Here is a 13,448-nt window from a genome sequence, read left to right on the forward strand (position 1 = left end):
GATTTCAAAAGGTGTTGATGGTCTCACAAAGGTGACAAAGGTACTAATGTTCTCTATGGGCTTTTGGAGCTTTTCTCTGTTACTTTTTTAAAATTAAATTACTATTCAGCCCAGCTTGCTGACTCACTATCATCAATGGGAGCACAACGACTCATACTGCTGGTTTCAGCAGACATGAAGCCAGGATGTTAGGACCAGCTCACCTCAAGGATGCAGCGAAAGTGTTCTGTGATTCACTGGCCAGGAGACATGTAGCCAGGATGTTAGTACCAGCTCACCTCAAGGATGCAGGGAATGTGTTCTGGGATTCACTGGCCAGGAGACATGCAGCCAGGATGTTAGTACCAGCTCACCTCAAGGAAGCAGGGAAAGTGTTCTGGGATTCACTGGCCAGGAGACATATAGCCAGGATGTTAGTACTAGCTCACCTCAAGGAAGCAGGGAAAGTGTTCTGGGATTCACTGGCCAGGAGACATATAGCCAGGATGTTAGTACCAGCTCACCTCAAGGAAGCAGGGAAAGTGTTCTGGGATTTTCTGGCCAGGAGACATGCAGCCAGGATGTTAGTACCAGCTCACCTCAAGGATGCAGGGAAAGTGTTCTGTGATTCACTGGCCAGGAAACATGTAGCCAGGATGTTAGTACCAGCTCACCTCAAGGATGCAGCGAAAGTGTTCTGTGATTCACTGGCCAGGAGACATGCAGCCAGGATGTTAGGACCAGCTCACCTCAAGGATGCAGGGAAAGTGTTCTGTGATTCACTGGCCAGGAGACATATAGCCAGGATGTTAGGACCAGCTCACCTCAAGGATGCAGGGAATGTGTTCTGGGATTCACTGGCCAGGAGACATGCAGCCAGGATGTTAGTACCAGCTCACCTCAAGGATGCAGGGAAAGTGTTCTGGGATTCACTGGCCAGGAGACATATAGCCAGGATGTTAGTACCAGCTCACCTCAAGGATGCAGGGAATGTGTTCTGGGATTCACTGGCCAGGAGACATGCAGCCAGGATGTTAGTACCAGCTCACCTCAAGGATGCAGGGAAAGTGTTCTGTGATTCACTGGCCAGGAGACATGCAGCCAGGATGTTAGGACCAGCTCACCTCAAGGATACAGGGAATGTGTTCTGGGATTCACTGGCCAGGAGACATATAGCCAGGATGTTAGGACCAGCTCACCTCAAGGATGCAGGGAAAGTGTTCTGTGATTCACTGGCCAGGAGACATATAGCCAGGATGTTAGGACCAGCTCACCTCAAGGATGCAGGGAATGTGTTCTGGGATTCACTGGCCAGGAGACATGCAGCCAGGATGTTAGTACCAGCTCACCTCAAGGATGCAGGGAAAGTGTTCTGTGATTCACTGGCCAGGAGACATGCAGCCAGGATGTTAGGACCAGCTCACCTCAAGGATACAGGGAATGTGTTCTGGGATTCACTGGCCAGGAGACATATAGCCAGGATGTTAGGACCAGCTCACCTCAAGGATGCAGGGAAAGTGTTCTGGGATTCACTGGCCAGGAGACATATAGCCAGGATGTTAGTACCAGCTCACCTCAAGGATGCAGGGAAAGTGTTCTGGGATTCACTGGCCAGGAGACATATAGCCAGGATGTTAGGACCAGCTCACCTCAAGGATGCAGGGAAAGTGTTCTGGGATTCACTGGCCAGGAGACATATAGCCAGGATGTTAGTACCAGCTCACCTCAAGGATGCAGGGAAAGTGTTCTGGGATTCACTGGCCAGGAGACATGCAGCCAGGATGTTAGTACCAGCTCACCTCAAGGATGCAGGGAAAGTGTTCTGGGATGAATTGGCCAGGAGACATATAGCCAGGATGTTAGTACCAGCTCACCTCAAGGAAGCAGGGAAAGTGTTCTGTGATTCACTGGCCAGGAGACATATAGCCAGGATGTTAGTACCAGCTCACCTCAAGGAAGCAGGGAAAGTGTTCTGGGATTCACTGGCCAGGAGACATATAGCCAGGATGTTAGGACCAGCTCACCTCAAGGATGCAGGGAAAGTGTTCTGGGATTCACTGGCCAGGAGACATGCAGCCAGGATGTTAGTACCAGCTCACCTCAAGGATGCAGGGAAAGTGTTCTGGGATGAATTGGCCAGGAGACATATAGCCAGGATGTTAGTACCAGCTCACCTCAAGGAAGCAGGGAAAGTGTTCTGTGATTCACTGGCCAGGAGACATATAGCCAGGATGTTAGTACCAGCTCACCTCAAGGAAGCAGGGAAAGTGTTCTGGGATTTTCTGGCCAGGAGACATGTAGCCAGGATGTTAGTACCAGCTCACCTCAAGGATGCAGAGAAAGTGTTCTGGGATTAACTGAAGGAACGAGGAATGTTCAGTATTTTTAGACTACCATATCTGATCCAGGAGCTACTGCTAAACAATTTTAGCAAAATCAGGGTGAACACAAGGTGGACATTGGAACAGTGGAATAGTAGGCGGGTGTCCTGTGTAACAGAAGCCATTTGTATTGAACAGAGGTCTGCAGGGGGGCATGATGCAGTGCACATATTCATTAATGAACCAATGTTTTGATCAGTTTCAATACAAATTGTCAAACTTTTGTGATGTATCAAGAGTGATGGTCAGGACTGCCCACTGTACTCAGCAGTTATGTACACTGTAAATGCAAATGTGTAGTAAACATCTTACATATCTTTGTGTATTTTTATTACTGTGTGTTACACAGCCTCTCCTGTGCTTTTTCCATAGGTCACTACGCAAACGATTGACATTAGATTACATCCTTCCAGGATCAAGTTTGTGTGTACTAGTATATGCAGAATGGGTCAAGATCAATTAGAGGTCACGTCAGGTTTTCTCTTTCAGTTACCCTCACTGCCAAAAACTTAACAATTGCATGCATTTTAAATTCAACCTTATGAATATGTCAACATGGTTAATGCTACGAGGTGATCACAGAGTTACTGTTGCACCTTTACATGAACAGTTCTGAAACTTGGTAGTTGTTGCATCTTCAGGCGTCGATTCAAGGTCAGGCATAATGGAGTAAATAAAATGATGATACTGGTCTTTGATTTGGATATTTTTGTGTTGGCGACAACTCTTGACAACCAGTCCAATACTGGGTAATGTTATGAGTTGGTCTTCCAAAACACAAAGTGACATCAATCTGAAGTGTATAAAGCTTACTAATTAAGTGACCAAAGGAATATGATGGATAACTTGTTTGATAACAGAGGTGGTTCTATGGATATGCAATGTACTGGTGTAGATACTATCTTCATTGTTTGAATATGATGGAGTTGAGGTTGATTTAACCTGTGTTTCACTATACTGTGACATAACAGAAGGTAAATAAATGTATTATTAACCTGGCCAGTGACATGGACTTTTCTTGTACATCTTCCCAAGGCAAGTGTGTCCACTTGCCTAAGTCAAAGTCTAGTTTTCATCCTTGCCATTTCAAGCCAACTTTTCTTGGCTTGATCATGGTGCCACCCTGTGGGTAACAAGTTGTTTCCCTTGTGATATACGTCTTAAGTTGGCTTGAAATGGCAAAGGTGAAAACGAGAACTGGTGGATATGCTTGCTTGGGGAAGACGTGTCTTGTACAGTATTGAGCATGTTTTCCAAACCTGAAGTGATGTCATGAGAATGGAAGCATGAAAACTTTCTAATTAAGCTGAAGGCACAATACATGTTTTCTCACGCCTCTTAAGACCTTCACATTTTCCAGTCTACATAGTTTGCTGTATTTCAGTGCCTCTCAAAGGCTTTTGGATATAAAATGTTTACCTGGATAATCCCCAAAATAAGTATTGTTTGTTTGTTTGTTGTTTAATGCCGCACTCAGCAATATTCCAGCTGTATGACGGTGATCTGTAAATAATCAAGTCTGGACCAGACAATCCAGTGACTGACATCATGATCATCGATCCAAGCAATTGGGATTGATGACATGTATCAACCAAGTCAGCGAGCCTGACCACCCAATCCTGTTAGTCGCCTCTTACGATAAGCATAGTCGCATGGGTTGCTGAAGACAAATTCTACCCCGGAATCTTCACGGGTCCCGAAATAAGTAAATGAATTGATTCAGAATTCTGATAGAAAGCATATATTTTGTGTACTTTGATCTTCCTTAATGTTTTTGGTCTTGTTGAAAACCTAAGTGTGTTCCTCTATATAGAAACATATTTACAGTATCAACATGCAATCTATTAGTTTGGATGTCTGTTGTCTTTTTGTTTCTTGAAACAAGACCATCATAATCTATTGTTGCAAAGATTCTACACCAATACAGGTGAGCTACAGAGCTCTGTTGATTATTTTCTTGTTTTATTTGTTGCGGATTGAATTCCATTTTATTACTTGTTCAACAAAGAACTGGATTTTCTCATAGGTTATGGGACAGTAACACATTGTGATGCATTAACATCAGTTTCTGAAGCAAATAAATAACACATTTGGATTTCATATGAAAAGTTTAATGATAAAAATTTAAACAATGGTCCAAAAACTCTGTACATTCTCTTGAAATGTGCAAAATGAACACAGGGCATTCTGCAGCAGTCACATGACTTGATCACATGATCAATGTTATGAATGTGTCATATGATCAATGCTTTGAATGTTCAATGGAGGTATAACATCTTCATGCATAATGACTCACCCAACTTTTACAAGGGGATATATAGATAGAAAAATTTACATTTTCAAACATTTGTTCGGTTTTCACAACAAGCAAAGTCAACGGATATGCAATTTCCACATGCTCAAAATATTTGCCATTCATATATCAGTGGACTTACTAACAATTATTAAATTCAAACTAACCAAAATAACAAGAATTCAACACCTCATAAGTTTCACAATTTCCATCGATTACAACAGACAAATGCAACAATTTTTTCAGATTATTGGAATAAGACTGCTTCTTGTTTCATTGAGTCTGTTTTGTTTATGATGTATCCATGGAAACATACAATAAATATATGCTATGTGGTGGACAATACTTGCTCTTTCAACTGTAATTCACATGTCTACCACTGACGAATGCACAATGAATCAGAAGAGTGTTAAAGAGGTTGACTGATATGAATCCAACATCCCACTCATAGTAACCTAGAAGACTTAAAACCAATACTCAGGTGCCAACAGCTTGTCCACAAGCAACAAACACATATTCAAGGTTATTTCACTGCAAATAAAATGAAACATTTCAAATCAGCATTTTTAGTGCATGGACCTCAAATACCTCAAGTTTGGTAGTCATTTCCCACATTTCAAGTTTACTGAAGTAATCTTTTCATTAAGGTTGAGCAGCGGTGGTTGCCTAACACCTCACTTGGCACTATTCCAGCTGATGGTGGTCTGCAAATACCGGTAATCAAGGGGTGGATCAGACAGTCCGGTGACATTGTGAGCAATGATCCACTCCTTCAGGGTATGATGGCGTGCAGCGAACCAAGTCACGGAGCCAGACCAACCAATCCATTTGGTTATCTGCACAATATATATTATTCAGGACGGAAATGGTCCGCCAGTGCAGTACCGGTCCTTGTGGATCTTCCTAAACGGTGATTTCACATACCATTTTTATCAACTCAGGTATGATGGACACGTGATGGTTACCTTTGCTTCAGTGAAATAACATAAAAATCATGAATTTTATGACCTGTGGACAAATGTGTGGCAATTGAGTGTTCAGGACACACAGCTTACACACTGGAAACACGTATCCATACAAATTGCTTCCAAAATGACAACACTAGCTGCATATAAACTGTGCCATTTAGATGCTCTTTAGATTGATTTCTTTGTTAACAATACGGAACAAATAACAGTTTGCAAGAAAATCTGCTGCCACAAGTCAAGATGATACGTGACAATGCCATTATGATTAGCATGTTTGTATGGCACACACATTTAACATAATAAACAGGATATACAGACTGGTTAATGGATGCTCGGGCGGCTGGGAACAAGATAGCATCAGACAGGGATGTTGCATCACCATTACCCAATGGAAAGGTCTTGTGAAACCTGCAGCAGTATCAGGTGGAGGACACCAAGAACTGATGTCCAGATGTTTGTTTGTTGTTTAACACCAATCTCGGCGATATTCCAGCCATATGTCGGCGGTCTGTAAATAATGGAGTCTGGTCAAGATGTGCCTGTGGGGAGTAGAACGAAGGTCTAAGTGTTATGGGTGAACACTTAAACCACCAAGCTTCTATTTTCACAGAGGAAGCTGCTATGTCTTTACTTCCACGGCTCATGCTGCAGATACTTCAACATCAGGAACTTACCACTGTGCTGCATTAGGATTTACTTCAGAGTTTCATGGTTGACTGTTTATTCACTGCGAGTAGGGCAGTGTCCTAAGCATGCTTAGACTTATCTTACGGCCTAATACAACATGTGCCAGGTACCTCATATCTAATATCTATCTGTTTGTTTATTAACTTTCGTTTGTTGCTAAACTCACTAATATTACAGCCAGATGACGACAGCCTGCAAATAATCGAGTCTGGATCAGACAACTTTTTTTATTTGAATCTTGTATCAAAACCTACTTGCTGAGTAGTTTCGCTTTTAAGTATTACGCCAACTTCTTAATTTGGTTTGTAATTGTTGTATCATGATAATTCATGTCAAGGTGCAGTTTTGACAAACCAGTCTTCTAAAGAGATTTCAAAACTAGCTAAGACGACACTGAACATTTTGTATCATGTCCTAACTATCACATTAACATAAGTGCACTGGATTGGAAGGTCAGTCAGCAGCCGGTACCTATCAACAGTCATAACATAGCTTAGTGGAGAAAAGCACATGGGGATGATTTCCAACTTAAGGAGGTCCTGTGGATCCACTACCATATTTGAATCTTTGGACCCCTGCATCTTCAATTTTTAACACTAGGGTTATGAAAGATTTTCCTGCTACATTCCACATGTCATTTTAATATTTCTCACTCCAGCTAATTATACTTATCAAAGGCAGTGATTAGTGAATGGAAACTGCAGCAACTGGACACAAGGCAGAGTTTCATAGCAGTGGATCTAAACTTGTTCAACTTCAGCGATGCTTTGACAAGATCCCCATCTGGTGTCCTATCCTGACTATCTTGTTTCAAGCTCACCTTCACCACAACAGAAGGGGTAATGGGATGGAGTATGACAAGACAAGGGTTACAGTCATGGAGGATGATACAATGATTCCCTGCTGCTTGCGTCACAGTATAGGTGGCACATGGTAGTAGCAATGGATGTCTAAAATAGACAATCTCAATAAAATAATCCCATTTCTGCCCTGAATGTGTGGAATGGTTCTGATCTGTGGCACATTGATAGTATTGAGGTATCGGGTGTACATGCTTGTCACAACATGAATGCATGGTATCCATGGTGATAAAGGAAGGACCAGCTCGACTTGGTTTCCATGGTTGATGAAGAAGGACCAGCATGACTTGGTATCCAAAGTGATAGAGGAAGGTCTGACTCGGCTAGGTGTCCCTGGTGCTGAAGGAAGGACTGGCTTTGCATGGTATCCATGGTGATGAGGATTGTTTAGGACCAACTCTGCATGACATCCTTCTTGAAGGAATATGTTGGTGTCCATGGGTATGAAGGAACAGGCAGTCCACACACTTCTGACCAAGTTTACCTTACTGTCGGTGAATTCTGATGGTATGCATCTGTACATCTTTGAATAAACAAGCATGAAATGCCTCCATTCCTTGTCATATCATCTGTTTTGGGACAAACACGCAACTGACTTGGGTGGAGCATCAATACACACTCGATTGAGAACTTCTCAAATTAACATTCACTGGTCTTCAAAACCAAATAATCAATGAACATTTAATAAAATGGATGTACCTTGTTAAACCTAAGGTGTATCTGTGACATGTGCTTAATAGCATGACAGAATAATCTCAAAATTACAGTTGTCTTGTGCTTTAAACTGGGTCCAATCCACAAAGCAATATTAGCGCTATGACAGCAGTAAGTCAATGTTCCAGTAGGAGAGTTACGTCTCAGCACTAAGATCACTTTGTGAAACGGGGTCCTGGGTATAACTGGGTCTGTTATCGTAGGATTACATTACAGGGTTATACAAATAGGAGTATTGCCTGGAAACAGGAACAAAGTGATGCATGTTCATATAAATACATCAATGTTGGATGGACAGTAACTAGATCAACCATTGCTGAAAAATATGTCAACCACTTCACCCTGTTTTATCAAAATGCACTGAAAGATCTTCAGTGAGTGAATGGGGTTTAAACCCACATAAGCATAATGGAGCCCAAACAGCAGTGGCTACAAAGGCGAGTGACCACACTACCCACTTGGCTATCCATCCACTCCTTAAGTGAATTTAAGGGAAACTAATCTCAACTGTCTAGCATCCATTTTCAGTAAAAGAATACATGTTATTGTGGCATGTGTGAAATGCCTTTCCCTGTGAAAAGATGGTGATCAATATATCATGACATTTCAGTTTGAAGATGGTCTTCCTCATTTCTTAAACGCTTGAAATATACTTGAAGGGGCAGCCACTATAACATAGTCAATGGTTCAAATGTTCACCATCATGACATCATCCAAAGCTGATCTTTATGAACTGATTTCAATGAAAATAGCAAAAATAAGAGGATTTTCAACCGCAAAACCCAACTGTAATTTTCACAGCCCTAAATCCTGTTATCGGGGTAGATTATTAGCCAAGCCTTATAGAAGTTGTCATGTTTTTCAGCAGCTGTTGTGCATCAGGATCTTCTGGTATGGACATGAGGAACAAGGTCAAACTGATAAGGAATAAATCATCACTGTGGCAGTGGGGTCGGGAACATTTTCACAGAAGACATAATTACAATGATATCATGGTAACAATCGCTCTAACACTGACACTTCTAGAAAATATGGCACTTCTATGGGTATGGTACAAATGAATGACTTACTGTGTGAAGGTATCAGGTGTGAAGTTAAATAAATAAATACCTGTCCAAAGAAGTTGAAAGGGTTTGTTTTCTTCTGAAAATAACACAGATGGATTTGAATGGGTGCAGCTCTTAATTTCAAACAGATCATTTAGTATGAGGGAAAGGGTGGTTTGGGCTTGTGCAGGAAAGTAAAACTGTTTTACATACAAGAGTATCCCAAAGAAGAAAAATATTTTTCTGACATACGACTACTTCATGTAACATGCCTTAAAAAAAAAAAAAAATGTTTTGTTTTCATTGATACATTTTGAGCAAAATATTATCTTAATGTTTAATGATACTCCACCAAATTGCATATTTAGGGTAGGTGATTACCTGAGCATGTCCTGTTGTAACCCTTTCATCCTGCTCAAATAAATGACCTGTACTTTCTGAGGCTTAAAGAAAATAAAAGAATTGGTTCTCAGGCAATGACTTTTGAAAATATAGTGCGGGGGGGCGTTGTTATGTTGTTGTTTTTTTTGTTTTTTGGGGGGGCCTTGTAACCAAAGAAACAGTTGTGTACTATCAAACTGGGAAAGGGCCTCCCTAGATAAACAAGCAGCATACAAATTCGGATTGCCACCATTACAATAATACGAGATGTGCAGTAATAAAGAGTGCATGTAAAGGAAAGTAACTGTGTGCTATGTTGGATCTCACTGTTTTCAAGTCTTAGGATTTTTTGATTTTTTGAAAATGGAAATAAAACCGAAACGTGCGGCAAACTTTATGATGATGCGGCCGTTGCTGAGAACCAAGACTTATTTTATTGAGCCTAATACACTGAACCAAATAACATTTCATGTAAGGATGGACAAGAAACAGAAAAGTTGTGTTTAGGCATCTGGTTCTCATGTTGTAAATAAACAGATGTTGTATCAGCAATTTCTGACCAAAAACTCCCGTCACATTTAACACTGAATAATACAGCTTTACCTCTTGCATCTGCATCAACACTTCAAGGTGGATGCATTGAACTCTGTTTCACATTGCAACCTTAAACACAGACCATCTTGAACCCATAGCATCGGTTACAGCCATTATGTTAGGTACGCAGTACGTTAGGTTGAGACACATTTTCTTCTCCATGCTCTTCAGACTAACCATATCAATTCAGGAAATTCTATAACAACAAAGCCTAAATACAATCTCTTAGTTCATCTCAGAGTAGTCACTTATTGACATTAGCCCTATGTGATGTAAAAAACACCCAGAGCATACAGAAATCTCCAGATGCCAATCAAAGTCCACCTATTCCGCTTTTTTAAACCCTGTCTACAGTTAGGCAATCTCTCACCTCACAGTTAGGCAGTCTCTCACCTCACAGTTAGGCAATCCCGCCAATCCAAGAGGCAGTATTGTGACAAGGTAGGTCGATGGTGACACAGCTGCCATTTCATGTGACAGGTAAGGAGCAGCTGTACAAGTATGAATGCTGTATGACAAAGATAGAACTGAACTTGTAAAGACTATTAGCCCAAATAGTGACAAGACCAGCTGGGAGTTCTACCTGATATCATCTCAGGGAAGAACGCCCATCTGCGAGATCCAAATTATCTCTTGAAGACAGCATTTTCAACAACTGAAAATCATTCAAGTAGGAGCCAAAAACTTAATGCTGTTTCAGAATTATCTTCCCTCTCTGAGCAAATACACATGCGACAATGAAGCAGTGTCTGAAATAGCTGCCTGCCCACTGTCTCGTGGATGCTACCATTTCTGTTGGGATAGGTGAAACTTATACCTACTTGCCCAAACGTCTTGCAGAAAACATTTCAGTGACAGTGAAAATTTTGAATCGGATATATCCCTCACTAACCTGAGAGCAACCGCTATCTCTGATTACATAGCTGTAAAGGATAAAGACAAAGAGTGCAGAAAGTCTGATAAAAATAATAGTGATTATCTACCCCAGCATGTAGTTCCAAATGCTGCCTGCACCTATAAGGCAGGCCAGTTACATTTATGAACCGCCAGCATGGCTGCCTTGTTGGGGGTTACTAGTACTTCAGACACTGCTATGAAGGTTCTTTCAACACATTTCTCCACAAACTATTTTGGGCTACTGACTTCAAGTTTGTTCTCCCCATGTAAACAGGTACTGGAACATGCTTTGATGGTATGTACGTCCTGAGCAAAGTTAATATACAAATGCAGCCAGATTTTCTTTCCACATCCCAAAACAACAAAAACTAGCAACATTCTACTACAAGTGAGTACATGTCTTACCTACAGCCTATCATAGCTTACTCAAGCACCCAAGCTAACATCCATGTGTCAAGGGTATATCGGTTTTCTTTCACCTCATACAAAAATTGTTCTAGTGCGTGAGTATGGGTTTATCAAACAATGTCCCCACAGGGGACACCAAGAACAGACTCCACACATTGTACCCTAATGGAATCCAACCCAGGTCTTTGGTGTGGGAAGCTAATGTTGTAACCAGTAGGCTATCCTACTTCAATAGACACATGCAAAGTCGGACCTCGTAGCAACATTTTCTGTCCAGGACTCTGAAAGTAAGATGGCTGTATCACGGTAGTCACGAGATCGGGCAAATTCTTCCACTTCAACACCAGATATATTTACTAAATGTTATACCAGAATAAATCGGATCAAGAATTAAAAGAGTCAATTTTTGATCTGGTGTTCTTCTATATACCACTGATAACTGGACAATGCTCAGAGAAAGCTGATCAGTCCCATGTCAATTCAATGCATTGTTGACTTAGTAACACTTGGGGGAAAAACATTCTTCCATATGGAACCATTTGCAATAAATAATTGAAGCAAAACCACGATCACAGTCCATGAAATTGTATCGCTAGAGATCAGAAAACTGTTTGAAATTGGCTCAAATTGCGGCTGACACTTTGCTATGTATTTCGTATTTCAAAAGGAATCCTTTTTTTTCAACACAAAATAATTCGAGGAATATTTCATGTTAACATAGAGGAGAAGAGCGGACAGATATTGTTCATGTTGGCGGATCTGTGAAGCAACAAGAAAATTCATCTTGATTATCAAAAGACTGGGGCTTTTCAAACCAATTGTACAAATAATTAACATTTATCTTGTAACTATTACAGCCTTAAAATTGAATTTATTGATTCTCTATGTCCAAAGCTTGCAACTGTGATTATTTATAACTTTGTCATTGAGTATGTTACAAAGCACGTCAGCCATTGTTAATGTTTCACAAACACCTCGAAAGCACTTTGACAACCAGGAGATTATTTCTTCCCAATAAAAATGATCCAATACCGAATCCCACGACTATGTCACTGATTAACTTGACAAAGCTTCAGCCTCAAAAACGAACCTCACTATCTGCAAATTCCAAGTTCTATGCAACGGTCAAAAACATTAAATAATCCCTAGAATGAGCCATGACCAGTGCTTACAAGGACCTTTGATCCTGGAGAGCTAAAATCCACAATCAACATCTTAACTCAGTCCACAGATGAGTGCATCAAAGGATTACTTATCATAATAATCACGATAATCTGAACCTCACTATATATTTTTGTAACAGGGGTATTGCTCCAATCATGTCATGCAAATGGACCACTTAGGGCCCAGACAGCCTTTAATCCATCTAACTCCAGCACCACATCTTGAAGGATGCAATGCTTCATACAATATATACACCTCGCGCTAGGAGCACTTCTCCCATTAGTTCATCTGACTGTTAGGGCCTGCAGCTTCAAATCCTGCTTGCTTGCTTCAAACACCATCTTGCAATATCCCTTCATGTTGCCTCTTCTGCATATAAACCATACAAAAGGATATTCCAAAGATTCATTCGAAACTATATCCATTATAGCTGTGAACACTCGCAAAATCTTCAGCCACTCACTGGGATTTCTTCATTGTTAGCTCTAGGGCATTTCCTAGATTTTCAGAAGGAACTTGAACATGTTGTCCTTTCTGTGAATCTTAACCCTGTTAAGCTAGAGCCCTTGGTCCACTTCAAACAGCAATAATCCAACACAAAGCACAACGGATTCTCCTCAAGAAGTACTTTCAACCTTGATCCGGTGTTTCATGCACTCCAGCTGTCCCATGATGTTGTGGACGAGGTCTGGCTTGATGAGGCTGAAGTCAAATAGGTTGACCATGTGCAGCATGAAGTTCCTACACAGATCCTTCTCTATAACAATCTCCCCATTCTCCTCAATGAATGTCTTGCACGCTGTGCCGAGCTGGCAGTCTGCGATGTACCTGGGAAGACACAAACATTACAGGTTTTTGCATACAAAAGGAGTTTCCATAGAAACATTGCTTGAAAGACAGTATGGCTTTAGGCCTCTTTTGGAAGCAAAACAATTTTTTTTTTTAACCAAAAAGAGAGGAAAGAAATGTTTCTTACGTATAAACGCACTACTTAAAATCATGTATGTTAGTCAAGCAATTGCCCACCAATATTTTTTTCAAATTTCATATCATGTTCCTTGTTGTCTTGGCAACAC

The 13,448-nt window shown here is 40.9% G+C and overlaps 1 protein-coding gene across 1 annotated transcript in view; it reads right to left on the reverse strand.

The window, feature by feature from the left end:
* Nucleotides 1-4,455: 4,455 nt before the first annotated feature.
* LOC124138508 (polycomb protein SUZ12-like) overlaps nucleotides 4,456-13,448 on the reverse strand; it is a 50,755-nt gene continuing 41,762 nt past the window's right edge. Inside the window, exon 15 of the mRNA XM_048382715.1 lies at nucleotides 4,456-13,200. Coding sequence (XP_048238672.1) covers nucleotides 12,990-13,200 — 211 coding nt within the window. The 3' untranslated portion in view covers nucleotides 4,456-12,989. The remainder of the gene's footprint in view (nucleotides 13,201-13,448) is intronic.

The sequence above is a fragment of the Haliotis rufescens genome, unplaced genomic scaffold (genome assembly GCF_023055435.1).
Source record: "Haliotis rufescens isolate VD_foot unplaced genomic scaffold, xgHalRufe1.0.p SCAF_40, whole genome shotgun sequence".
Classification (NCBI taxonomy): domain Eukaryota; kingdom Metazoa; phylum Mollusca; class Gastropoda; order Lepetellida; family Haliotidae; genus Haliotis; species Haliotis rufescens.